Source organism: Aedes albopictus, chromosome 3 (genome assembly GCF_035046485.1).
Source record: "Aedes albopictus strain Foshan chromosome 3, AalbF5, whole genome shotgun sequence".
Classification (NCBI taxonomy): Eukaryota; Metazoa; Arthropoda; class Insecta; order Diptera; family Culicidae; genus Aedes; species Aedes albopictus.
In genome coordinates, this window is record NC_085138.1 from 10,629,287 (window position 1) to 10,656,001 (window position 26,715).

Genomic DNA, 26,715 nt, shown 5'->3' on the forward strand with positions numbered 1-26,715 from the left:
TTGGGATCACGAGATAGAGCCTAAAAAGGCTGACTAGCGTCACCTAGCGGCAGAATTGCAAACTAAAATGTGTTGCAATACTTTCTCAAGCGAGTAGCCCGTACTTATGACGGGTAGTGTATAGAGAGAAAATCATCGACAGTGGGAGAAATATCGAGATGTAGAACACCGAGACATGGAGAGTCGATTGTAGTAATTTTAACTGCAAGGTGGCTTTCAGTGTAGCAGTTTTAGCTAAAGGGACAGACTAAGCTAAGGACCAGTAGCGTTAAATGCTGATTTTGGATATCGTTTACATTCATACGTACTCGAATAGTCTTCTTTATGAATATGGAATAGTTTTCCATATCTTGGGATATTCTAGGTGTTCCATACTGCTCTCAGATTCAGTCCTTCAAATCTACAGGAGTAATTTTCTGCGTTTCAGCAACAAATTGTAACATTGCATAATCTGATGTAATCATTGAATCTCTTGGAAACGCGAGAGTCACTCTTTGACATTATAAAGATAATGCAGGTTATCCATACTAACTAGGAGTTTAGAACCTCTGATCTATACTCGTAACAGTAGTCATACCCGCCATACAGAGTAACTTTGCATATTCCACTGAAAGTATTGGACCTCAATTGCTGTATACTTTAAGAATATACAGCTTCGTCCAAACTATCCTGAAGTATAGCCCTTGCCATGCACAGCCGTAACAGTGATGATTTTGGCTATGAACTGTAACATCATGTATTAAACTATTATCTATAACCTCCTTGGAATTGTACGAATCTTTCCGGAACTTTTTGAGGATATTCCAGACCAGCCAAACTACTCCGAAGAGCAGAAATTCAGATCTACTCTACACCCGTACCAGTAGTCATATCCGCACTTTACAAAGCAACGTTGCCCAACCAACTATGGTTACCGCACCATGAATATTGTACCATTTGGCCAGGTGTACCTATTTTGGGCACTTGCCGCTATAACCAAGTCAACTTCATACCAATTGATCTGATTTTTTGTATAGGGTTAGATACTGTGCGTATCATATCGTGTGCCAAAAATCAATTTATTAGGTATAAAATTGACTTAGTTATAGTGGCAAGTGCCCAAAGTAGGTTCACCTGCCCAAATGGTACAAGACCCTACTGGAAGCCTGATTTATATCGTTACACTATTTTGGGACATTCAGGGTCGTCATCTTAGCTACACTGAAACCTCCATTAAGCTAGGATCAATTTAGGTAAAATCTATTTAGGTCCCTCCATTTAGGTAACGTTACCTTAATGGAGTTTGATTGTGTTCAGAGCAGGTGGAGTGCTCAAGATTACAAATTAAGTTGGTTTACGGGAAAAAATCAGAATTAAGAGTTAAGGGACGTTTACGGAGTGTTTAAGGGTTAAAAGTTAAAGAGTATCCGAGAACTCCCTGGGGTTTAGGCCATCTGATCTACAAGCGTAAACAGTGATCTATTGGAGCATTATGGATGAAATTTTATGCTTGCATAGGCTCATGAAATTATGTGCTGTCAAGTGGTGAGTTCATTGTCAGTTTGAGGATCTCCAAAAACTTCCTTGCGTATAGGTCATCGAATCTACGAGGGCTAGTAGTTGTATTTAAGAGCAATAAGAATGATGTTTACACTCACACAGCCCCAGGCATCTATGTTCTATCAAGTGGTGGGTTCTATGATTGTAGAGCATATCCGAGAATTCCCTAGAGTTAAGGCCATCTGATCGACAAGCGTATTCAGTGATCTATTGGAGTATTATGAATGTAATTTATGCATGCATAGCCTCATGCAACTATGTGCTGTCAAGTGGTGAGTTCATTGTCAGTATGAAGATCGCCAAGAACTTCCTTGAGTATAGGTCATCGGAAATTGTTTAATATAAAATACAGTGACATATGATAGAAATGTATATGTCAATTTTGTTTACGTCTGGTGTAATTTTCAGAAATTTTTGCTGTGTAGTTTGAATTATATTTCTATTACTATTGTCACAATAGAAATACATTAAGGGGCCTCACTAAACAGTTTAAATTGCTGCGTAAGCCATGAATTTCTGATTATTTGAAATGTTTCATGAAATTGCGAATGAAATAATCAAAGATTACCTTGGTGATCGCGACGTTTAATCAGAATAAACTTTAATAAGCAGTTTACGCTGTTAAGTGAATCCCCCTATTAGAACTCCAATGGCGCTGTAATCACTTTTCCTCTTAAAATATTTTAATAATTTTAATTGTAATAATTGATTATATTTAATACTTTGATTTTTTTTTCGGAACGGGACTCGTTCCTGTGATTATGAAATTATTGGAAATCCGTTTTCTACATTTTTGCCTACATTAGTAATAACGTTCACTTTAAAAAAATATATGGGGTATTCACAGGTGTTCACTAAACAGATTAAATCACTGCGTAAGCCATGATTATCTGATTATTGAAATGTTTCATGAAATTGCGAATGAAATAATCAAAGATTGCCTTGGTGATTGTGACGTCAGTTTAATCAGTTTACACTCTTTAGTGAATCCCCTAATTATTATTACTACAACCAGATGAACTGAACAATTAAGTGATACTTTCAAAAGAAGCACTTTTTTTCTTTCAATATATTTTTATACATACAAATCAAATGACAATCATCGAGCACAGTTAAAAAATGTTACATCATATAACCTGTTACAAAAGGACCCACATTTTTCCATCCGTTATTAAATTTTAAATTTGCTGTCAGTATGAAGCTTGCATACAACTTCCCATACAAGAAGTTGTTTATTGTAAAATTAAGTGCAAGGGAATAGAAATGTATATGACAAATTTGTTTACGTCGGGTGTAATTTTCAGAATTTTTTGCTCTGTATCGCATTGCATTCTTTTAGTAGGAACCGAAAGCTTATACAAATATCTATGTTTTTTCACTGAATTGAATTAATATCATATTCAGGTCGGACTACCCGTGAAGTTTGAAAAAAGAATCACCCCGGATAATGGAGCCATTTGTTTCTCGTCTCCTTTTATTTTTTTTGTGATGTTAAGGCAACTTTACAGGTGTTCGTTCTGGGGATTTATCCAGAAATTCAACTGTGAATTACTCCAGGAATCCCTGCTGGCAATACCTTCTGTTGTTTTTGGGGACTGCTCCAGAAATTCCAACTGGGTATTCCTCCATCTGTAGATTACTCCAGGCATGCCATCCGGAATTACTGCTGAGGATTCCCCAGGAACTCCATCTAGGAATTCCTTCAGGAACTGTTTCTGGGGATTCCTGAATGCCTTCTGGGGGTTTCTTCAGGAAGGCCTTCAGAAGTTTCTCTAGGGATTCTTCAAGAATTTTAGTCTGGGAGTCCTGCGAGACTTCCTTCAGGAAAAGATTCCCAGACGTAACTCTTTAAGGATTCCTGGGCTGACTCCTGGAAGATTTCCACAACGAACTCTGGAGGATTTTTTAGAAGGAAATCCTGACAGATTCCCAGAAGGAAGGCTTGCAGGAAAGCTAGAAAATGCTCGTGACACCAGAAGAATTACCAGGTGAAATTCCTTGACGAATCTCAGATGTATTTGGTTTTTTTTTTCGCCCTTGCAAAAAATAAACACTTAGTATCTAAATCTAAAGCAAATGGGCAATTCCATAGAAAGCGACTTCAAAGTGATGTCACTTCCGTTGATGTTGGTTCAAATAAAACAAGAACTTCCTTGAGTATAGGTCATCGGATCTACTAACGTATTTGGTTGTCTCTAAGAGATTTACGCAATAGAGGAAAAGTTAAATGGGCTTTCATATTCCCCTGAATCCGCTCTGAAGACCATTGAGATGCCTTGAAACGCTTTGAAACGCCTGTAGAACCCCCATGAAATCTTCATGAAGTTTACCTGAGAGCCTCTGAACCCCACTGAAACCACTCCGAAACCTCCTGAAACGCATTGAAACGCTTTGAAACGCCTCTGAAACCCCCATGAAACCTACGAGAAATTCACCTGCGAGCCTCTGAAGCCCCCTAAAACCCTCCTGAGACCTCATGGGACGCCCTAAAACGCATTAACCTTTCAGGACGCGCGCCATCAAGCAGGTAAAACTGCATCGCGCTCGCGCTGTATACGACGAGCGAGGTTTTTGGGTAGTGTTGTACTTATTACAACGGCGCGCGCGCTGAAGGGTTAAAACGCCATGAAACGCCTTGAAACGCTTTGAAACGACTCTTAAACCCCTATGAAACCTCCGTGAAATTCATCTGAGAGCCTCTGAAGGCCCCTAAAACCGCAGTGAAACCTCCTGAAACGCTCTGAAACGCATTGAATCGTCTTGAAACGCCTTGAAACGCCTATGAAATCCCTATTGAACCTCCGTGAAATTTACCTGACATCCTTTGAAGCCCCTTAAAACCCCTTTGATACCTCCTGAAACGCATTGAAACGCCATTAAACGTTTTGAAACGCCTCTGAAACACTCATGAAACCTCCGTGAAATTCACCTGCGACCCTCTGAAGGCACCCTTAATTGCATATTTGATATGGGGAAGGTGTCCGGAGTCCAAAAATGGACACCAGAATATCCAAGATGGTGGTCTAAAATCCAAGATGGCTGCTCTAAATTCATGATGACAGTTGTTTAATGGAGTTTTAGGCCACCATAACATGTAATATGGGTATATTTGGTATAGGGGAGATGTCCGGAGTCCAAAAATGGCGACCAAAATATCCAAGATTGTGGTATAAAATTCAAAATGGCGGCCCAAATTTCAAGATGGTGGCTGTTTAATGGAGTCTTAGGCTATAAAACAATTCAATATGGGTCTATTTGGTATGACGATGATGCCCAGAGTACAGAAATCAGAGTAAATCCAAGATGATGGCTCCAAATTCAAGATGGCGGCTGTTTAATGGAGTTTTAGGCCCTAAAACCATTCAATATGGGTATTTTTGATATGGGGAAGATGTCCGGAGTCCAAAAATGGTGACCAGAATATCCAAGATGGCGGTCTGAAATCCAATATGGCGGCTTCTAATTCCAGATGATGGCTGTTTAATGGTGTTTTAGGCTTTAAATCCATGCAATATCGGTATATTTGGTATTAGGAACATATCCGGAGACTAAAAATGGCGACCAGAATATCCAAGATGGCGGTATAAAATCCAAGATGGCGACTCCAAATTCAAGTGGTGGCTGTTTAATGTGAAACTCCAAAACCTTTCAATATGGGTTTATTAGATGTCCGGAGGCTAAAAATGGCGACCAGCATATCCATGATGGTGATCTAAAATTCAAAACTGTGGCTGTTAAATGGAGTTTTAGGCAATAAAACCATGTCATATGGGTATATTTGGTATAGTAAGGATTTCCGGAGTCCAGAAATGGCAACCAGAATAACCAAGATGACGTTTCAATATCCAAAATGGCGGCTATTTAAGAGGCTCTAAAACTATTCCATATGGCTATATCTGGAATGGGGGAGAAGTCTGAAGTCCAAAAATAGCGACCAGATTTTTCTAAAGGCGGACTTAAATCCAAAAGGGCGGCTCAAATTTCAAGATCGCGGTTTTTTTAAGAGATTAAGGCCCAAATAAACGGTATGAAACGTATGAAAGTGCGATATTCTTCAACATTTCACTTAAGTTTTGTTGAAATGGGCTTTTGAATGCACGAGAAAGGCGCCATCACCGCTAGGTGGATCAATTGGGTTGTTTAGTGAATAAAATATTGCTATTTTCTGTAGCCTAATCGAAAGAGCTCATTTTTCTGAGTATAAAGTGATTTTATTGGATTCGAATACCTTTATTTTGATGGTTAAATTAACAAAATAGTTTTAATTTCCGTGGATAGAATGACAGTTCAATTGATAAAATGACAGTTCGACCCGAACAAAAAAATTTCCCCATACAAACTTTAAATGCATTTTAAAAATAGTTCCCGGATTCCAAAAGTTATGAAATTTTGGATTTCAATTAATTTTTGGGCGGAGAATCCGAATCTGAAATAATCCGGATACCCCTAAAGAACCCAATTAGGGTTTTTATAGATGTCAAAACTAGCAGTCAGGATTCCCTCCTGAATTTCTAAATGTAGTTCACGTTGTATTGCGACATTTGCACCCATTTAGACTCGGCCGAAATTCATTATCATCACAGTCGAATTTCGCACACGACTTCGCAGCGGCTGGCATGCACAAGTTCGGTTGAGTTCAAGACAGGGGCGTCGGATGCACAACAGGTAAACAAAATATGTTTGATTAGTGTGAAATTTCGCTGGGAAATGATGATTCAGTGTATTCTCAAATTATCACAGTAGTCTAAACATTAATGAGAAACCCAATAAACACTGATGTCACTGGTCCTGTCCTAGTATCATTACCGTCTACCCCCGTTGGTTTGAACGACACCTCATTCAAACCAACGGGGTTCATTTTTAATTTGAACTTCTAGCAACCCTGTTGCTAGAAGTCGAAAAACACACTACTGGCAACCTGATTTGGTGTTTTGTTTTGATTCTGCGTTCCGTTTCACACCGTTTCATTAGCAGAATGACGTTTGAACCACTTTTAGTTTGAATGATGTGCAGATTAGAGGGGGTCAAACCTGAGAGGTCAAACTAAAAAGTGTTCAGATTACATGCGGTCAAACCAACGGGGGTAGACGGTAATAAACTATCAAGGTCGTTGCCATTCAATTCGCCTTTGTCTACTTTATAATACAGTTCAAATCTCGCGGCTTTATAGCATATTCGGCTGCTCATAGAGATAAGGAAAGCTTGAGCTTCCTACGCCGGCTACCACGCAACCGCGATCAGCTTGCTGTTGAGCTTTTAAGCCGCCAAAGCTTTACACTGACCGTCGACTTATTCGCTTCTTTCTCTCTCTCTCTCTCTCTCTCTTCGTTCACAGCCATCCATCATCGACATAGAGAAGGGACGGGTAGAAAATGACCACCCGAGCGGAGTCAACAACGGCAAACAGTACAACATCTCCGCTGCGGTGTCCCTGAACGCCGTTCCAGGTGCGACGACCAGCGAGAGTGCCAGTGCCAGTCCACGCTCGACCAGTGAGCGGATCAGTCGCGTTTTCCTGTACGTGATTCAGTTCGTCGGGTTCGGTTGTTCGGTCGCGGGTATCGTCCTCGTTTGGTACTACATGGGTTGGGAGTTCGGATTGCCGGCGCTGCTGATCGCCCTGCTGGCCGTGCTGATCGCCAGCGGGAAGTGGCGCTGGTTCTACATCGCCGCCGTGACGATCCCGCGGGATGTGACGTGAGTTGAGCGTGACACGTGGAATACGTGGTTGATGAATACATACCTTGACGTATTACATAGATAGTTGAAGCTAATTGCAGAGCGTGTGCGTTCGGTAGTTGAAGGGAAAATTTTTTAGAGATTTTCATCCGAAAGACGTTAATTGTGGTTTTCCATGGACGAGTGATCATCGGATAGCACGACATACTACACGGAGCAAGCCATGGAAAGTGTTTTCCAAGGTTTGCTTTGATCTTGACGAGAGGAAACCGGTTTCTTCGAGGCTTGAGCAATTGACGGCGGTTGACCATGATTGAGCATCTAGTAGGCCGCCGCTTCAGTTGTTGTTGTTTTGGTAATGGCACGCTGCTGCTGCTGATGATGATGATGATGAGCAGGGGCTGTTTGTGGTGTTAGCAGTGGCGACTGATTGACCTTGCAGTACCAGCACCAGCGGCTATGTGACGTATTCGGTCAATTTGAACTCTCGTACCCGAATCGCGAATAATTAGCTTCGTGGCTGAACAATTGCCTCGATCGAGCGAGCTAGTGTGAATTTCCTATAAGGCATTAAGTGGAGGTTAGCAAGCTACACAGCAGCAACAAAAGACGAAACACAGCACGACTGACTTGCGCGATTATTATGCAAGACTCTTGACTTCTCCGGAATGAGGCTGAAGTGTGTTGGTGCCTCAACAGGTTAAGCAAGGTGATACTAGGCTATTGTGTAAACTTCTTTCGCGATACTTGTCAATGATAAGCCGGTTGGGATGTTTTGTTGAACTTCTTATAGATTCGTGCTCCAATCTGGCCATACAGATCAATTTTTAAGAAACTCTACCAAAGTCATATTCAAATATATCCGGAAAAATGCACCTCATCGGTCTCCGGCATGGGTGAAACGTGCGTGACATTCCATCATTTTATCGTCGCGCAGTGCACCAGACCACGCGTTCTACACCCAATGAGTCGTTTTGACAGTCGAACGCGTCGTCGCATACCAAGTAGGCGCAGCCAGTATGTGATATGAGCGTCGATTGATGATCGATCTATTGGACCTTGGCGCGCTGTTGAGTGTCATGTCTTTCGGCGCTTCCTCCCAGAACTATTTGCCCAACACGTCATATTTATACGTTCGACAAGCTGACTACTTGGTTGACTGACTCTTGATTCGAGGTCGAATTCCTTTGTACGGACTTATTTTCGGTAAAAGTGATAACCGAACCGGCTCATGCTGTTATCACCTCCATTTACAGCTTGATACCACCGTGACCGGCCTGCTTTGCTTTCAATGGATTCCTAAATCCACTGCCTGCTATCACCAGAGCCATAATTTACACGCTTTCACTTTCTGTCATTCAGAGTGAATATTGTGTTACATACTGCACACTGCTGCATAGTAGCCCATGAAGTCCAAACCATCGCATGGCGATGACGATTTTTCTCCTTTTCTCCCCCTCTCCGGACTGTACCTGTACTGTGGTGCAGGCAGCAGAATTGCAGGGCCACGCGAGGCTAACGTCCGTTCAGCGCCAGCTGGGTTTTATTTTGTATTACCTAGCCAGCTATCTTTTACTGCAAAACTGACAACAAGTCGCGTTGTAAGCGTGTTTCGTAATGGCTTATTTCAGTGACGGCGCGGCGCGGAGCTTCGTCATTCGTCATCGTTTTTGCCTTTCTCGGACACCTGAAGAGTACTGAAAGGCTATATGTTCACTCAAAAACGAATCTTTGATGGAAGGCTCGGAGCGTCGAGTCACATCCCAAGTAACAATGGTAGTTGAACAGTGAGAGTCACAGCTGAACAATGGTTGGTTAATGGTGCCAATAGCTGAATAAGTCGTAAGCTGAACATCTAGTTGAAAAGTAGCTTGTTGAGTTTATAAAATATCTTTTATTCAGCTTATCATCGTATGCTGAATATGATACTCAAAAGAAGATTATCCGACTTCTCTATATCCATTTATCCAGTCTTTCTACAATATTGAAAGTTATGCGCTAGGATTCTTTTATTCAGCCTTTAATGATAATAACAAACTATCAGTGAGAAAGATGTGCGGATCATAATAATTCACAAAAAATGGATTGTAAATTTAAAATAACATTCAAAAGGAATTGTACTTAATACCGCAATTTGAAGAAAAGACGTGAGAAATGTGAAAAAGTGTTGAAGACCATATTTTCCGAAAATAAAGAAACGGATTTTGTCGTTTTCGATCATCGAACGATGGATTGCGAACCTGCTGCAGTAGTTACACTATCGAAAGGTAATCTGTACAGAATTTATAAATGATAAAGTATTGCTTGACCAAATATTACATTTGCTTATTTAGGGTCTGTTCCAATTGCCGAATTAAAATTTTTACTTATATTTGACAGTTGGACACTTAAACTTGACAGTTCTTCAATGGAAATAATAAACTTGACACTTCAGTTTAAGTGAAAATTAATTTTAATTCTCCAATTGGAACAGACCCTTAGAAGGCATCAACGGCATTCCTGATGTTGAACAATTACTAGGGTCCCAGTGACGCGGTCAATGATGAGGACTATGGTATTGAAGGTGACGGTATAATACATTTCCGTCGCCTCAGCTTCCGCTTCTGCGAACGTCTTGAAGGACTTTCGTTTTAGTGTGCAGGAAATTTTGTACCATTTCGAGGACGGGGCTGACGACCGGTCTTTGATGAGCGTCGCGGCATTTTTGTCTGGCCACATCAAGACGCTTCCGTTGACCCAACGTTGAGGTACGATAGAGATGAGGGTTTTTCCGCGTTCTATCGTTTCGACAACGGCGAAACAACTAGCGTTCTCTAAAAATAGATAACAGATACTTGTTATCCACACCGTGGAATATTAATTATGAATATTTACCTGTATTTCTGTTAATTTTCTCTGACTGCAGCGGTGTTTATCGATAACCGAACCGAGCACTGAACTGTAAACAAAACAATGATGTTTTGACAGCTAATCCATGCATTCGTAACAAAGCACTTCCATCGCTTATTCAACCTCAACACAGCCTTTGTTCATAATTGTTCAACCTTTATTCAGACACGACGGTATCTAGCTTGTTCTTTCACAAATCACTAAGCTCGTACCATTTCAGGTGGAGTAGATGCTAAGGTAAGTGACTATGAATCAATGCACCTAAGTTCGATTCTCAATTATAATCATCATTTATATATTTCAATTTCAGCAACTATGAACTACTATTCTACATCTAGACCAAGAGTCCTGGCAATTCTGGCCTAAATTCTGTGGGACTAATTCTGATTTTTTTTTGGTAGTGCTGTATAAGTGATGATTAATTGCTGAACTAAAGATGATTAAGCTACTCTAAAGCTGCACCTAATTCTTGTCTGTTCTATAAATAGAATCATAAATCTTTCCCATTTGCTGAATAATTGCTGGATAAAGGCTGAAAAGCGTTCTTTGCTCTGATATAAGCGCTTCTTCAACCTTAATCCAGCTTCATGGAGAGTTCAAATCAACTTATGGCTGGATAAAATCACCAAAATTGGGTGTTTAAGAGCTGAACATATTTTTACAGTTCTTTTGCACAGCTTTTGTTCAAATTAAGGCTGATACGCATAAGTTGGAGAAGCGCTTAATCAACATCAAATCGTTACCTGGGATATATCAATCAACTCAGTTCGACGAACTGAGATGATGTCTGTATGTGTGTATGTATGTCTGTACAAAAAATCACTCACGTTTGAGACACTTCCCATTGGCCGATTTTATCGATTTTAGCACGGATTTAATGGGAATTTTACCGCATTGTTTGCTATTGAAAATGGTCCGGATTTGCCCGGAGTCATTCCGGAGTTATGGCCATTTGGGTGATCCGGGCCAGCACCGGTGTAATTGGCCATATGGTCGGCGTTAAGTCAGACTGGACCATCTGTTTTTCAATGATTTTGGGAAAATGTCCTGCAAAGGCTTAGGATAAGGAATCAAGCGCATTTTTTTTTCTGTATTTGGTATGGATATGGAAAAGGTGTCCGGAATCCAAAACTGTTTACTTACTTACTTGGAAAAATTATAACTCAAGAACTGAAGAAATTTTCCACCGTTGAGATAATTCATAAAATGAATATGAAGTGGAAAAAGTTTTCCACAAAATTTTCCACCGTTGGTTGAGAAAATTCATAAAGAAAAGCCGGAAAAACTATGCCTGAACTCGCGGAAAATTTTCAAAAAAATATTTTTGAGAAGGTAATTTCATAAGCTTTGATCGCTGAAATTTTTGGAATACACCTTTTTTTTTTCTTTCCTGAGTTATGGTCAATTTTGTGAAAACTGATCATGTACGCATATATTATATAGAACAACAACGGTAGACAATTTTGTGGAAAACTTTTTCCGCTTCATATTTTTTTTTTTGATTCCTGAGGAAATTTGCATTCATTTTCATGAAAAAACTTTTTTCTACGATATTTCGTTCTTGAGTTATGATTTTTCAAAGTAGTATCAGGGGTAACGTTTCTCCAACTATTTTAAATCAGCCTTCATTTGAACAAAAGCTGAGCACAAGAGGTATAATCCTTTATTCAGCTCCTAAACATCTCATTTTGGTAATTTTATTCAACCTTTAGCTGATTTGAGGTTCATTGGAAGGCTGATTTAAGGCCTTAATATGCGCTTAATCAGCAATCAATTGAATTTATTAATTGTGTAAAAATAAAATAAAAACACTTTCGTGAGCCTATTTTTACCATTAGCTGCGTGTATTTCCAGAAGAGATGTTTAGGTATGTATAAATTAATGTGTGGGAAAACTGGGAATTGAACTCGGACCTCCTGATTTATAGTCACTCACCTCAGAGCGTTCATGATTAACAAAAAAAAATAATCATGATTAATCATTGATGATTAAACATCCAAATTTTGTGATTAATGATTGAGATTAAGGATTAATTTAATTTTTAGGATGATTATTGATTATGATTAATGATTCAATTTAGTTTCATCTATGATTAGTGATTATGATTAATGACTAAAGATGGCTTATTGATTAATATTCGTGATTAATCATGATTAATTAATCACAAAATTGGAAATGATTAATGATCAACTAGATTTAAGTCACTTAAAATATATTTGAAATTACAAAAGTGAAGCTAAGTTTTCTGTTCCCAAGTAGAGCGCTTAAGTAGAATTCCACCTTTTCCCGCAAGTACTTTTGACAACTGATCTAGTATGGGGGGAAGCGTTACTTTCCCTTACGGAAAAATAGAGTGGACTATTTTCCGCAAGGAAAAGTGACAGCTCTATTTGAATTGCATGGGAGATGTTAACGGTGTTACATTTTTCTTGCCATCTGCGAATCGCTCAAGTAATTTCGTAATTTCATTACATACTTGACCCTTACTAGTCCTATCTTTTTGTACTATGTGGAAACTAGCCTTAGAAAGTAACACTGTATTAGAGATTAAAAAAAAAGGGAATTACTCTGGACTTCTCTTTTTTGCCATTGGCTGGGAGTATATTAATTGAAACGGGCAAAAAAGAGGGAAATTTGTGCATAAATTAAGTCAGGAATTAATGAGGGAATCTAGTTCGCGTGAACAAGAATGACAGGCTTGGTGGTCTAGTGGCTACCGCTTCTGATTCGTATGCAGAAGGTCATGGGTTCAATCCCTGGCCCGTCCCTTTCCTTTCATCCTACTTTGTATCTTTCTATCCACATTCTCTCGCTCTCTCTCTTCTCTACATATACAACTCATGTATATTCATATGTTCATAGCCATCGCTAGAACCAGAAACGAACAAAAAAAGTCTCGTTTCCCTCCCTTCCAACTTCCACTCACAGCACAGTGTACATATAACGCCTACAAGTTATGCAACCAAAGCGTGCTGTGCCGCTTGACCTTATTCACCTTATTCACCACACAATCTATCACGAACACTATAAATAACCCCTATCCATGGATCGCATCACCGATCCAACGGTGACTCCCAGATATCCCATCCTTTCCGTCTAACAAATACCCCAGTCCGTACTGGTTGTGGGGATGCAGGGGTACTCTCGGTCTTTAGTAGCAACAACCAGCACACTCTAACATATTCCTTTCCCTTCCCAACTGACTATTAGGACGTGGCCGGCGCCGTTATTGATCAAGAATGTATGAGCTGCTTAAATTGCACTTTGAGAATAAGTGTCGGAGTGTCCCAGCTCTTATTCATTTGGATCTCAGTGCAATTGGTACCAGCTCAGATCAATCACGGAGGAGCAACCATTGACATGTATAGTCAGATTTGATCGTTTGATCGAATCTAGTTCGCGTGAACAAGACCTCTTGGGCATTTGAGATGGGGCCAAGGGAATTTCCAGGGAGCTCCCAGAAACCCAATAAAAGGGGGTTCCAAGGGTCTTCAGGAGCGTTTCAGGGGATTTCGGGAGCATTTGAAGGGCGTTCCGTCAGGTTTCATTTCAATAGTATAAATGGCATTTCAGAGGTATTTCAGAGAATTTTTGGGGCGAAATCCCCAAAAACGCTTGCGTAACGCCTCTGAAACGCGCCGAAGATTCTCTGGAACTTCCTGCAGTGCCTTCGAAATCCCCTAAAACTGCCTAGGACCTCATATAATGCACTTGAGACTCTCCGAAACTCCCGTAAACAATTGCGTTACGCCTCTTTTCTGCATCATATATGAATTCGTGTTGGCAGGGCCCGGCCTGACCTCCAGATGACCCCTGAAAATCATTTAAATCTCCTGAAACGCCTCTATGACCACCTAAAACGCTCCTGCAATTCCCTGAATTCAGAGAACTCCCCTAAAATGCCCCTGAGATCTAGTACTCCATGAAAGCTCCTGAACCCTTCGGAACGTCCCTGAGACCTCCAGGATCCCCTTGAGACTCCATTAAACGTCCCTAAGACCTCCTGGTACACTCTGATACCCCCTAGTGCGACGCCTCTGAGACGTGCCAGCAAGCCCATGCACAAGGGAGGGGTTTTGGGGGTTAAACCCCTCGCATTGCCGATGTTCCATACACTAGGCGCCGCTCCGCCCTATGCCAAAATTAGGAAAAACCGGAAAAACCCCTCCCTCGACACCTTTTCTGCGCACGGGCCTGTCTGCCCAGGACCCCCTGAGGACCCCTGCAGTCCCCAGTTCCCTGAAACGCCCCTGAGACCTCTTGAAGCACTAGTGCGACGCCCCTGAGGACCCCCTAGTGAAACGCCCCTGAGACCTGCCAGAACTCCACTGGACCCCCCTGAGGACCCCTGCAATTCCCATGGGGTTCCCTGAAACGCCCCTGAGACCCCCTGAAGCACTCCTGAGACCTCATAGAATCCCTGAGGCCCCCTAAGTGGACCCTGAAACTCCCTTGAACGCTGCTGAGATCTCCTGGTATCCCCTTGCAACAATCCTGCTATCCTGGGGTCTCCCGTTAGCCAGTGGTTAGGCTGTGGATCGCCAATCCGGAGACGGCGGGTTCGATTCCTGTTCCGGTAGGGAAAATTTTCTTGACTCCCTGGGCATAGTGTATCATTGTGCTTGCCTTACAATGTACAAATTCATGCATTGGCTAGCAAAGAAAACCCATCAATTAATAACTTTGGAAGTGTTCAAAGATCACTAAGTTGAAGAGAGGCAGGCCAAGTTCCAGTGGAACCGTAGAGCCATACAGAAGAACAAGAACTTCTGCTATCTCCTGGTACTCCGATGAAAACCCTTTTTGACCCCTTGTAACCTCCCTTTGCTCGTCCCTAAGAACGCTCCCTGGCCGCCGTTGCCATAGTTACCGTCATTTTTACATTTTCTTATGCACAATATTGCGGGGCTTTGAAAAAGTTGCATTTAATATTTAGAACAGCAAGTAAATTAATACAAATTGGATCATATATTTTATATGGTGAATCATTTTTTGTGCTGAATGATTAATGATTGATTAAAAAAATTCTGATGATTATGATTGCTGATTAATGACTAAATTGCGAAAGAAGTGTGATTAAGATTAATGATTAACGATTAAACGATATTTTTTTGTGATTATGATTAATGATTTTTGATAAATAAATTTATGATTAATCATTTACGCTCTGACTCACCTTAGCACCTACACCACACACACTTGTATACATACCCTAGAGAACAAGAGCATTACTTGTTGTGTTTGAATAGTCACGATCACAAGTTGAACTAAGTCTGTATTGAGGCTGAAGAAGCGATGTGGACTTCACGAAAACATGCTTGAGTCCAGCTGTCAAAAATTATTTGATTAAAGGTTGAACAACAGATGTTCAGCCATTGTCACCATTAATCAGTTATTGTTCAGCTAATACTCTCGCTGTTCAGCATTCATTGTTAGTTGGGATGAGCCCTGCCTGTGGAAAAAGTTTCATGAAAATCTGAGACCCTTCGGCCCAAACCCGTGCGGTAATAAAAAAAATGCCCACATGGTTCAAACTAAAAATGATTCAAACAATATTCTGCCCATGGAACGGGGTTAAACGGAATGCAGAATCAATACATTACAGCAAATTAGGTTAGCAGCAGTGTATTTTTGGATGCTCATAGGGTTACTAGAAGTTGAAATTAAAAATGAACCCCGTTGGTTTGCATGAGGTGTCGTTCAAACCATCGGGGGTAGATGGTACCAGTATATCCAAGATGGCGGCCTGAAATCCAATACAGTAGACGTTCGCTCGGTGCAAACGCTTTAACTGCAATGCTTTTCAACTGAAGTACTGTTCCTTCAAGACATTGATGTCAAAGGATGCAAACTCTCAGTGGAATTCAAAGGAACAGTACTTAACACGATTTTCTTTTTACTTACAGATATTCCCCTAAAAAGCCCAGGTTAATCAACATCAGTCAGTTGCATTGTTTTTTTGTATGCACTTTTGTTACACAGCGATGTTTACAGAATGCACTTCCCAACTAACAATCACTCATTTTACAAGCACCTTTACGACGAATTGATTCAGCATGATGCTGAATAACACTTGGATAATTTTCAGGCACAACCTTTGTTCGGGTTTTGTTCACACAAATTTGGAGAAACTATAAAGCATAGTGTTGTGTACCAACTGAACTGTTTGTTGTTAAATCGTTCTACAGCTATATAGTAAAGCTGTTATTCAGCTTTAGCAAAAATAATTAAAAATTATAAAAATGCAAAATTTTACAATTTCCACGAGAATTTATGATTGGAACTTAATGCTGTGAACAAATATTGTGAAATAATAACTACACATAAATTTACCTAAATCCAGATTCGAACTCGAGGCCCGTCGATTGCCAGCCGCATGCTTTCTCATCTGTGCCATCCTAGAGATGATGAATTGCAGCGCTCAAATCAAAACATAAACTTCCCGTGGTTTAACAATGATCAGACTTCGACTCCTATTCAGCAGTGGTGAATTAGCACAACATTATGGTTAATGACTGAACAACAGATTAATTCAGCTATTGTTAAGTAAAAAACACGTGTTTTTCATCATGTACTCTGAGTCGAAGTATGATAAAACGAAAGCGCTTATTTGACTAGTGAAAACACATTATACAGATAAATGTCCTAATTTTTATATGAACTTAACAAGAAGCAGAAAAAAATCTTGTTAAACTATGTTGTAGAGGAATTACTGCGAGTCGAATAAATATCTTATCAAACGCTTGAAAAGTGTTTTAAATTATCATTGTTATTACCAATACGAAAAGTTGAACATTGGCTACTTTTTCAATTGAAATAGCATTTGTACAGTAATGTGTACAGCATAATTTTAGTTCAGCTATAATTACTATTATAAAGCAACAATTCAGCATGCATGCTTGTTTGCGGCTGGCGATTGTTAGTTGGGTTTGGCTGCCTTTCACAGCAACTGACAGTTCCGTGACGTCTGTCAGTTGTTGCAGTTATCGAATGTCTACTGTATAGCGACCCAAAATTCAAGATGGTGGCTGTTTTATGGAGCTTTATACTCTTAAACCATTCAAAATGGGTCAAAACTCCAAAACGAGTATATTTGGTGTGGAGAAGACGTCCGGAGTCCAAAAATAGTGACCAGAAAAGCCAAGATGGTGGCCTCAAATCCTATATTGCGGCTCAAAATTCAAGATAGCGGCTGTTTAATGGAGTTTTAGGCTCTGAAGCCATGCAAAATGGGTATATTTGGTAATGATAAGATGTTCGGAGTCCAAAAATGGTGCCCAGAAAACCTATGATGGTGGCTTACAATCCAAGATGGTGGCCCAAAATTCAAAATGGCAGCTTTTTATGGAATTTTAGGCTCTAAAGCCTGTAAAATGAGTATATTTAGTATGGAGAAAATGTCCGTAATCCAAAAATGGTGACCAGAAAATCCAAGATGACGGCCCAATATTCAAAATGGCCGTTGTTTTATGGAGTTATAGGCTCTAAGACCATGCAAAATGTGTATATTCGGTATGGGGAAGATGTCCAGAGTCCAAAAATGGTGACCAGCAAACCTAAGATGGCGGCCCAAAATCCAACTTGGCGGCCCAAAATTGTAAATCGGCAGCTGCTTTATGGAGGCTTAGGCTCTAAAACCATACAAAATGGGTATATTTAGTATTGAGAAGATATCCGGATTCCGAAACTGATGACCAAAAAATACAAGATGGCGGCCTAAAATCCAAAATGGTAGCTAAACATTCAAGGTGGCTGTTTTATGGAGTTATAGGCTCTAAAACCATGTAAATGGGCATATTTGGTATGAGGAAGATGTCCGGGGCTCAAAGTGATGATCATAAAATCCATCATGGCGGCCATAAATTCAAGAATGCGGCTGTTTTGTGGAATTTTAGGCTCTGAAACCATGCAAAATGGCTGTATGTGGTATGGTGAATGAGTTTTTTTTAGAGAAAATCATCAATGTCTTTTAAGCGGAATGACGTAGAAACAATTACTGTGCAAGAAAATCTGCGTTTTTTAAACCTTCAAGAGTAGTCTGTATTTGGACGACTTGCGATCAAACCACTTACTGTCCTACCTATGACCTAAAACAGACGTGCGATCTTTCGAATGAAGGTAACGGTGAATTGAGGTGATGTCTGTTCGCACTTTTTCTACATTGTTTCCTGAGCATCGCCAGATCAGAGTTTCACCAAGGGGTTCCTCTTGTGGTATTCACAGACCACAGAGGGCAAGCCTCTTCAAAAGCTTCCATGATAAGGGCCGTTGTAGTATCAACGGCATCATCTAAATCAATTGGAGTATCAATGGATGGTGAGTATCCATGAAATTCGGCCGCAACCAAATCGGCGAAGAGATACCAGCTGGTTGACCGGGGATTCCTGAAACGCAAAGTTTGCGAAGTAACATTCAGATGTTCAAAAAAGATGTAGCGATGATCAGATAAAGATTCTTCATCTGACACATGCCAATTGGTCAACTCGTGACTAATTCTGTTAGACCAAAGCTAAATGTCTAACATTTCCTCTCTAGCAGATACCATGAAGGTTGGGCGGTTGTCCATGGGCGTAGCAAGAGAGGGGCCCCTGGCGCCAGATTTTTTTTTTATTCGAGCCAACTTAAATATTAACGATAATTAAGAGTTCCAGAGAAAATATCTCAAAAAAATAACTATTCTAATAATTAAGGTCTTTATCCACACTTATCAAACCGTTTTTACTTGAGAACCATAGGGAATTTCGCCAAGTATTTTTTCCAAGAGAACCACTTCAATGTTATCATAGAATTTTAACAAATAACAAGCTTGGTTGAATGGCTAAATTTTGTGATGTTTATTCATGGAATACAAAAACAACGTGCCAAATTTTCCAGATATGCCGGAACCAGTTCCGGTAGGGAAAACAAGGATTTTGTAGAACCATATGCTGCTATAGAGTGCAGTTATGTGCTACTGCTACACGAATTTCACTAGTATTCAATTCAAACAAACATCATGCTAAGAGCAAAATACCTCGGATTTCTTTACGAATACTTTCAAGGACACCTTCAGAAATTCCGTTAGGCATTTATTCAAGAACTTCTCCAGGGATTGTTTCACAAATTCCTCAAGGGACTTCTCAGAAGTTTCTTTTTCGTGAATTCCATGAGTATCTTGCAGTGTTCTAATAGTGATTGTTTTAGGGTTTGTTCCAAGAAATGCTTCTAGAATTCCTCCCACGATTCCTTCAGAAATTTTTACAGATACTTCTGCAAGAATGCATCAACGAATTACTCCAGGATTTTTTGCATAGATATCTTCAGTGATTCCTTCATCGATTGCTCCAGAGAATTTTTCAAGAATTTCTCCATGGGTTTCATCAGACATTTCTCCGTGAATTTTCCTGGGATAACTTTAGAGGTTCCTCCAGTGATTGTTCCAGTGTTTTTTTCGAGGATTCCTCCAGAAATTTCTCCATAGGATTCCCAAAGGAATGTCAACAGAAATTCTTTTAAGTATTTCTGCAAGTATTCTTTCAGAGATTTCTTCAGGAATTTCTCCATATATTCCTTCAAGAATTCCACTACAGATTGTACCAATAATTTAATCTGGAATAATTTCAGCAGCAATATCTTCCAGAAACCCTTACAGGAAATTTTACCAGATATAAGCTAAAAATTAATCTAGGAGTTCCTTGAAGCATTGTAAAAAACATTATTTTGGGAGTCCATCCAAAGATTCCAACAATAATTCGTCCAAAAATAATGGCAGACCTGGATTCCTTCATATTTTTATTTCCTACAGAAAATCTTCTAGGAATTTGTTAAGAATGCTTTCCTGGGATTTCCTAAGGAATTCCTCATGAGACTGATTCCGGGATTCAGTAAGTCCTGTAGGGATTCCTTCAGGAACTGCTACAGGGATTCCTCAAGGAGTTCCCTTCGCGAACTCTTCTTAAAATTCCTTCAGAATTTCTCAAAGGATTTTATCTGCACTTTCTTCAGGAATTCTTTCTGGGATTCCTCCAAGAATTTCTCAAGGGATTCTTCGATGAATATCTTCAGAGATTCCCTCAGGAATTATTCCTCTGGAAATTGCTGCAAGGATTCCCCTAAAAATTCATCCAGGAATTCTTTCAGAAATGCCTCTAGAGATTCCTCCAGGAATTCTTCTAGATATTTCTCCAGGAGTATTTCTAGAGACTCCTTCGTTAATCCCTACAAGCATTCCTCTAGGATATCCTCCAGGGATTCCTGCAAGAATTTCTGCAAGGCTTAACTCGGGAATTGCTTCTGTGATTCTTTCTGGAACAAATTATTTTAAAAATTCTTCCAAAGATTCTCCCAGGAACTCTTTTTAAGATTTCTTTAGGAATTCCTCCTTGTATTCTTTAAGGATTTCTTCCAGGAATTAATTCAGCACTTCCTCCAGGAACTGTTTAGGGATTTCCTCTTGAAATTGCTTCCGGGGTTCCTTCTGGTGTTTCTCCAGGAACTCTTCTAAGGATTCCTCCAAAAATTCTATCTGCGATTTCTTCAGGAATTATTCCTGGTATTCTTCTACGAATTCCTTAAGAAATTTATCCACGATTTTTTGTTTTAAGAATTCCTGCAGGGATTTCTTCAAAAAATCCTCCAGGAATTCATCTAGACATTCCTCCAAAAATTCCGCCAGAAATTCCTCTAGAGATTTCTCCAGGAGTTCCTCTGGAAATTCCTTCAGGAATTCCTACAGGCATTTCTCTAGGATATATCTAGAATATCCACGGATCCCTCCAAGAATTTCTACAATTTTTTTTTCAGAGATTCCTCCAAGAAATCCTCCAAGGTTTTCTCAATGCATTCCTTCATGAATTCCTCCAGTCATTCCTCCAGAGATGCCTTCAGAAATTGCTTCCGGAATTGTTCCTAGAATTCCTACAGAAATTTTTCCAGGAATTCTTTAAAGGATTTCTTCAAGGATTGTTTCCAGAGACTCGTACAAGAATTCCTCTAAAGATTTCTACAGGAGTTACTTCAGAGAATCATCCAAGAATTCCATCAGGAATTCTCCTAGGCTTTGTTCCGAGAAATTTTCCAGGCATTCTTCCTGGGAATCCTCCTTGGATTCTTGCAGAGATTTCTCTAGGATTTTTTCAGCGATTCCTCCAGGAATTCCTCCAGATATTCCTCCAGGCATTGCTTCAGGGACTCCTGGGATTGCTTCAGGAATTCTTTTTGGTATTCCTCCAGAAATTCATGCAGGCATTCCCCCAGGAGTTAATCAAGGAGTTCCCTAATAAACTACGTCAGCAGTTCATCCAGGAATTTCACCAGGAAATTCTTCAGAGATCCCTTCAGAAATTCTTCCAGAATTTTCCTTTTGGAAATTTTCCAGGAATTCCTCCAAGAATTCTTCCAGATCTTCCTTCAGTAATTGCTGCAAGGATTCCTCAAAAATTCCTCCAGAAACCTATTCAGGGATTTTACTAGGGATTTCTCCATGAATTTCTCCAATGATTCTCCAAGGATTCCTTCAGAAATTCCTTCGAGGGTTTCTCAAGAAATTCCTCCAGAAATTTCTCTAGAAATTCTTCCAGGAATTTTTTTGCGGATTTTTTTTCAGAAATTTCTTCCACAGTTCCTCTAGAAATTCCCCCAGAAATTTATTCAGTAATTGTTATAAGAATTCTTCCAGAATTCCAGAATTCCCAAAGGCATTCCTCCAAGATTTCATTCAGAAATTTCTCCAGCAACTCCTCCGGGAATTTCTCGAGGAATTACCCCAAGAATTTCTTCAGAAATTCCTCCAAGAATTTCTCTAGGAATTTATCCAGGAATTGCTCCTGCACATCCTTCTGAAATTATGTCAGCAATTTCTCCAGGATTTTCTTCAGAAAATTTTCTGGGGATTTTTTCAGAAATTGTTCCAGGAAATCTCCAAGAACATCCTCAGGAATTTTTCAGGGATTCCTCCAGGCATTTCTTCAGGAATTTCTCCTGAGATTCCTTCATGAATTGCTTCAGGTATTCCTCCAGGGATTTCTTCACGAATTTTTTCAGGGATTTTCCCAGGGATTCCTCCAGGAAATCCTTCAAAGATTCCTACAGGAAATCCTCTAGGGATTTCTTCAGAAAATATTTCAGGAAATTCTCCTGGAATACCTTCAGAAAATTCCACCAGGAATTATTGGATTCCTCCAGCAATTCCCACAGGAATACTTCTAAGAATTTATCCGAAATTTCATCAAGGAATTTCTCCAGAAACTCCTCCAGGAATAACCCCAGGATTTTTTCAGGTATTCTTTCAAATATTTCTCCACGAATTGCTCCTAGATATCCTTCAGAAATTCCTCTGGAAATTCCTCCAGGTATTTCTTCAGGAATTTCTCCAGGAATAGCTTCAGGGATTCCTCCAGAAATTTCTTCAAAGATTTTCTCAAGGATTCCTCCAGGAAATCCTCCAGAAGTTTTTTCAAGGATTCTTCCAGGAAATCCTCTAGGAATACCTTCAGAAATTATTCCAGGAAATTCTCTAGGAATACCTTCAGTATTTTTTCAGGGATTTCTCCAGCTATTCCTCCAGGAATTTCTCCAGAGATTCCTCCAGGGATTTCTCCACAAATTTCTTCAAGGATTCCCCAGGGATTTTTCAGGAGTTCCTTCGAGGATTTCTCAAGGTATTTTTTTTTTCAGAAATAGAAAAATAATAGAACTAGCAATCTCCTTGAAGTCGTCTGGAGATTTCTCTAAAAATTCATCCAGTAATTCTTTCAAGATTTCCTCTAGAGATTCCTCAAGCAATTCCCACAGGAATACCTCTACGAATTCCTCCAGGCATTCCTCCAAGCATTACTCCAGGATTTTATCTAGGAATATTTTCAGGAATTTCTCTTAAGCAATTCCTCCAGGAAATACCCCTGGAATTTCTTCAGGATTTGCTTCTGGACATCCTTCAGAAATTATATGAGCAATTCCTTCAAGAATTTCTCCAGGAAATCTTCTGGGGATTTCTTCAGAGATTCTTCCAGGAATTTCTCCAGGAATACTTTCATGAATTTTTCAGGGATTCTGTGTGGTATATGTCTGACAGTAAGCATCTCTCAGTGTGTTTAGAGTCTTATCCCCCAATATGTCAACAGACAACTGATAACGCATGCACATTCCCCACCCAGGGTAACGCCCACGCTATCGAGTGACAGCTGCTGACGACATCACAGCAGGCCACGACTCTTCCTCTTTCTTTGGTCAGCGTTCGACCACGTCGGACGTGCAGTGTATCTGGTCGCTGCGCTGGGCGATTCTCATCGAGAACCATCAGCTAAATTCCCACAATGGCAATCCTGCCAGGCTTTATTGCGATTTTTTTGCAATAAACTCAAACATAGGTGAGAATCGCTCAGCCAGTTAAGTGAAATGAAAAGTGAAAATGATTGAAAAAGGCAGTATTGTGGTGAAGCGGCAGGTATAAGTTTCTTTTTTTCGTTCAAAATGTGCAAAGGGGTGTCACGTCGTTCACCGAATAGAAGTTTTGGATTGAAAAATATAGAAAAACGCGTCCCGAGGACCGTCCAAATGACCTGATTTTCCAGTATGCCATGCTCGGAGACGTGTCTCGAAGACCGTCGGATAGGTTATGTACGATTTTCGGAATCGGAAGACGCGCCTCGAAGGCCGTCGAGAAATGAAAAAGAAAGACGCGCCTCGAAGGCCGTCGAGAAATGCAAAAAAGTGGCGCGCCTGGAAGGCCGTCGAGAAATGCGAAAAAGGGGCGCGCCTCGAAGGCCGTCGAGAAATGGAAAAGAGGGACGCGCCTCGAAGGCCGTCGAGAAATGCAACAAAGGGGCGCGCCTGGAAGGCCGTCGAGAAATGCGAAAAAGGGACGCGCCTCGAAGGCCGTCGAGAAATGGAAAAGAGGGACGCGCCTCGAAGGCCGTCGAGAAATGCGAAAAAGGGGCGCGCCTCGAAGGCCGTCGAGAAATGGAAAAGAGGGACGCGCCTCGAAGGCCGTCGAGAAATACAAAAAAGGGACGCGCCTCGAAGGCCGCCGAGAAATGCAAAAATGGACGTGCCTGGAAGGCCGTCGAGAAATAGAAAAGAAAGATGCGCCTCGAAGGCCGTCGAGAAAAAATAAAAAGTTGCGCGCCTCGAAGGCCGTCGAGAAATGCAAAAAAGGGGCGCGCCTGGAAGGCCGTCGAGAAATGGAAAAGAAAGATGCGCCTCGGAGGCCGTCGAGAAAAGGAAAAGAGTGACGCGCCTCGAAGGCCGTCTAGAAATGAATAAGAATGACGCGCCCCGAATGCCGTCGAGAAATTTAAAAGAGGATCGGGGAAAGAGAAAGAGGGACGTGTCTTGAAGGCCGTCGAATTGATTTTGAACTTCAAAATAGTGAATGAGGAACGTGTCTCGAAGAACGTCGTGTTTTAATAGCATGGTTTTGAAGAACCGGAAGTTGCACCGGGATGATCGTTACAAACACATGTGTTGTATTTGCCTCGAAGGCCGCAGGCTTGGTTGACTTTGTTTTGGAATAATAAAAAAAGGAATCGACAGACACGTCGTCGAAATGTTTAGTGTACATTTTGCGAAGTGGGACGACGCTTCTAGGAAACTCGTGGAGAAATCTTTGGTTTGGGACTTAAAAAGCAAAAAGACAAATCTAATCGACTGGTAGATACATTCTTTGAAATTTGGACCATAGGCCGTGTTCGAATTCCAAAACCGTTACAATAGCACTCCGAACATGTTCAAGTTGGAGTTTTCATTCGTCAAGAATAAACTTCCTGAAGTACTTGTGTACGAATGATAATGGGCCAATGAGTCGTTTTGTGAAACAGAATTTGGACTGCACGGTACAGCAGTGATATCATTCGTCATCGCTCTGCTAGTAAGATGCGAATAGTTTGGCTCTATCATGAACTTGAAACTTAGTCATATGTTTGATCACTTAAATTGCGCAATGGACTAGGCAATGGACTATTTTCTCTATCAACTATTGCAGAATGACGATGCTTTTAATGGATGACTTTATATTGTTCGTAAACCTCAAAGTGGGTTTAAACTTCTGGGTTTCAACGCCGAAGATCCGACGCAAGATCCGTTGACGAAGAAATAACTATGACAGCAGTCGCAGGGCAGTTGGTTATTCTGGTATTTGACCGCGGTTACCCGTTAGTTTTGTGAGTGCTGTCATGCAAATAGAGTATTTGCATTGTGCTATAAGTTAATGTTGACAGATTTCTTGGTATGTTAGTGAGGAATTTAAACATGTGCAGTATTGCGTAAACCTTCGTTGAAACGCTCATGTAATTCAACGAAGCAAAGAAAATTTTCAGTGAAAAAGGCAGTAATGCTTTACATTTGTGAAATCCCTCGGTAGGAGCATTTTTTCTCGTTTTTCTTGAGGGAAGAAGGAGAATGTGTGGTATATGTCTGACAGTAAGCATCTCTCAGTGTGTTTAGAGTCTTATCCCCCAATATGTCAACAGACAACTGATAACGCATGCACATTCCCCACCCAGGGTAACGCCCACGCTATCGAGTGACAGCTGCTGACGACATCACAGCAGGCCACGACTCTTCCTCTTTCTTTGGTCAGCGTTCGACCACGTCGGACGTGCAGTGTATCTGGTCGCTGCGCTGGGCGATTCTCATCGAGAACCATCAGCTAAATTCCCACAGATTCCTCCAGACATTGTTCCAGGATTTTCTTCTGGAATTTCTCCAGGGATCCCCCCACGAATATTTCCAGGGATATTCCCAGAGATTCCTTCAGGGATTCCTTCAGGGATTCCTCTAGGGATTACTCCAGAAATTCCTCCAAGGGTTCTTCCAGGAAATCCTCCTGGAATTTCTCAAGGGATTATTTCAGAAATTTCTCCAGCAATTCCTCCCAGAATTCCTCTGGAGATTTCTTCAGGAATTCTTCCAGGAATTTCTCCAAGAATTGATCCAAGAAATTTCTCCAGGAATTCCGGCTGGGTCTTATCCAAGTATTTCTCCAGGAATTACGCCCGGAATTTGTTCAGAAGTTTTTCCTAGCATTCCTCCAGGATTCTCGTTAGAAATTTTCCCAGTAGTTGCTTCAAGGATTACTCCAGAAATCCCTTCAGGGATTTCTCCAAGATTTCCCCTAAGGAATCCTCCAGAAATGTATGTAGAATTTCTTCAAGGATTTCGTCATGAGATCTATTTAGGAATTTGTCTAGGTGTTCCTCCCTTAATTTATACATGAATTCCTCCAGGTATACTTTCAAAAATTCTTCCAGGGATTCCGCCGGGAATTCCTCCAGGGATTCTACGGGGCTTCCTCCAGGCATTCCTGTAGGAATTGCAACAGGGATTCATCCAGGTTTTTCTTCTGGGATTTCTCCAGGAAGTCTTCCAGGGATTTCTCCGGGAACTCCTCAAGTGATTTCTTCAGAAATTCCTCTCAGGTTCTCTTCAAAAATACATTCAGATGTTCCTTCGGAAATTTCAAAAATCCTTCAAGCATCTTTTCAGGGATGTACACAAGAACTTTTTCAGGATTACATGATGTTTTTTTAATTATTTCAAGAATTTGTGGAGGCATTCCTCCAGTGAATAATATTGGAAGATAATTTAAAAGGGATGCATACAGGAACCAGGAAATTCTAGGTTAGTCTTCAA

At 40.6% G+C, this 26,715-nt stretch overlaps 1 protein-coding gene across 1 annotated transcript in view; it reads left to right on the forward strand.

Moving 5' to 3' along the window:
- The window catches only part of LOC109421754 (long-chain fatty acid transport protein 4), a 110,901-nt gene that overhangs the window by 79,054 nt on the left and 5,132 nt on the right, over positions 1–26,715 (forward strand). Inside the window, exon 2 of the mRNA XM_019696291.3 lies at positions 6,875–7,236. Coding sequence (XP_019551836.3) covers positions 6,875–7,236 — 362 coding nt within the window. The remainder of the gene's footprint in view (positions 1–6,874; positions 7,237–26,715) is intronic.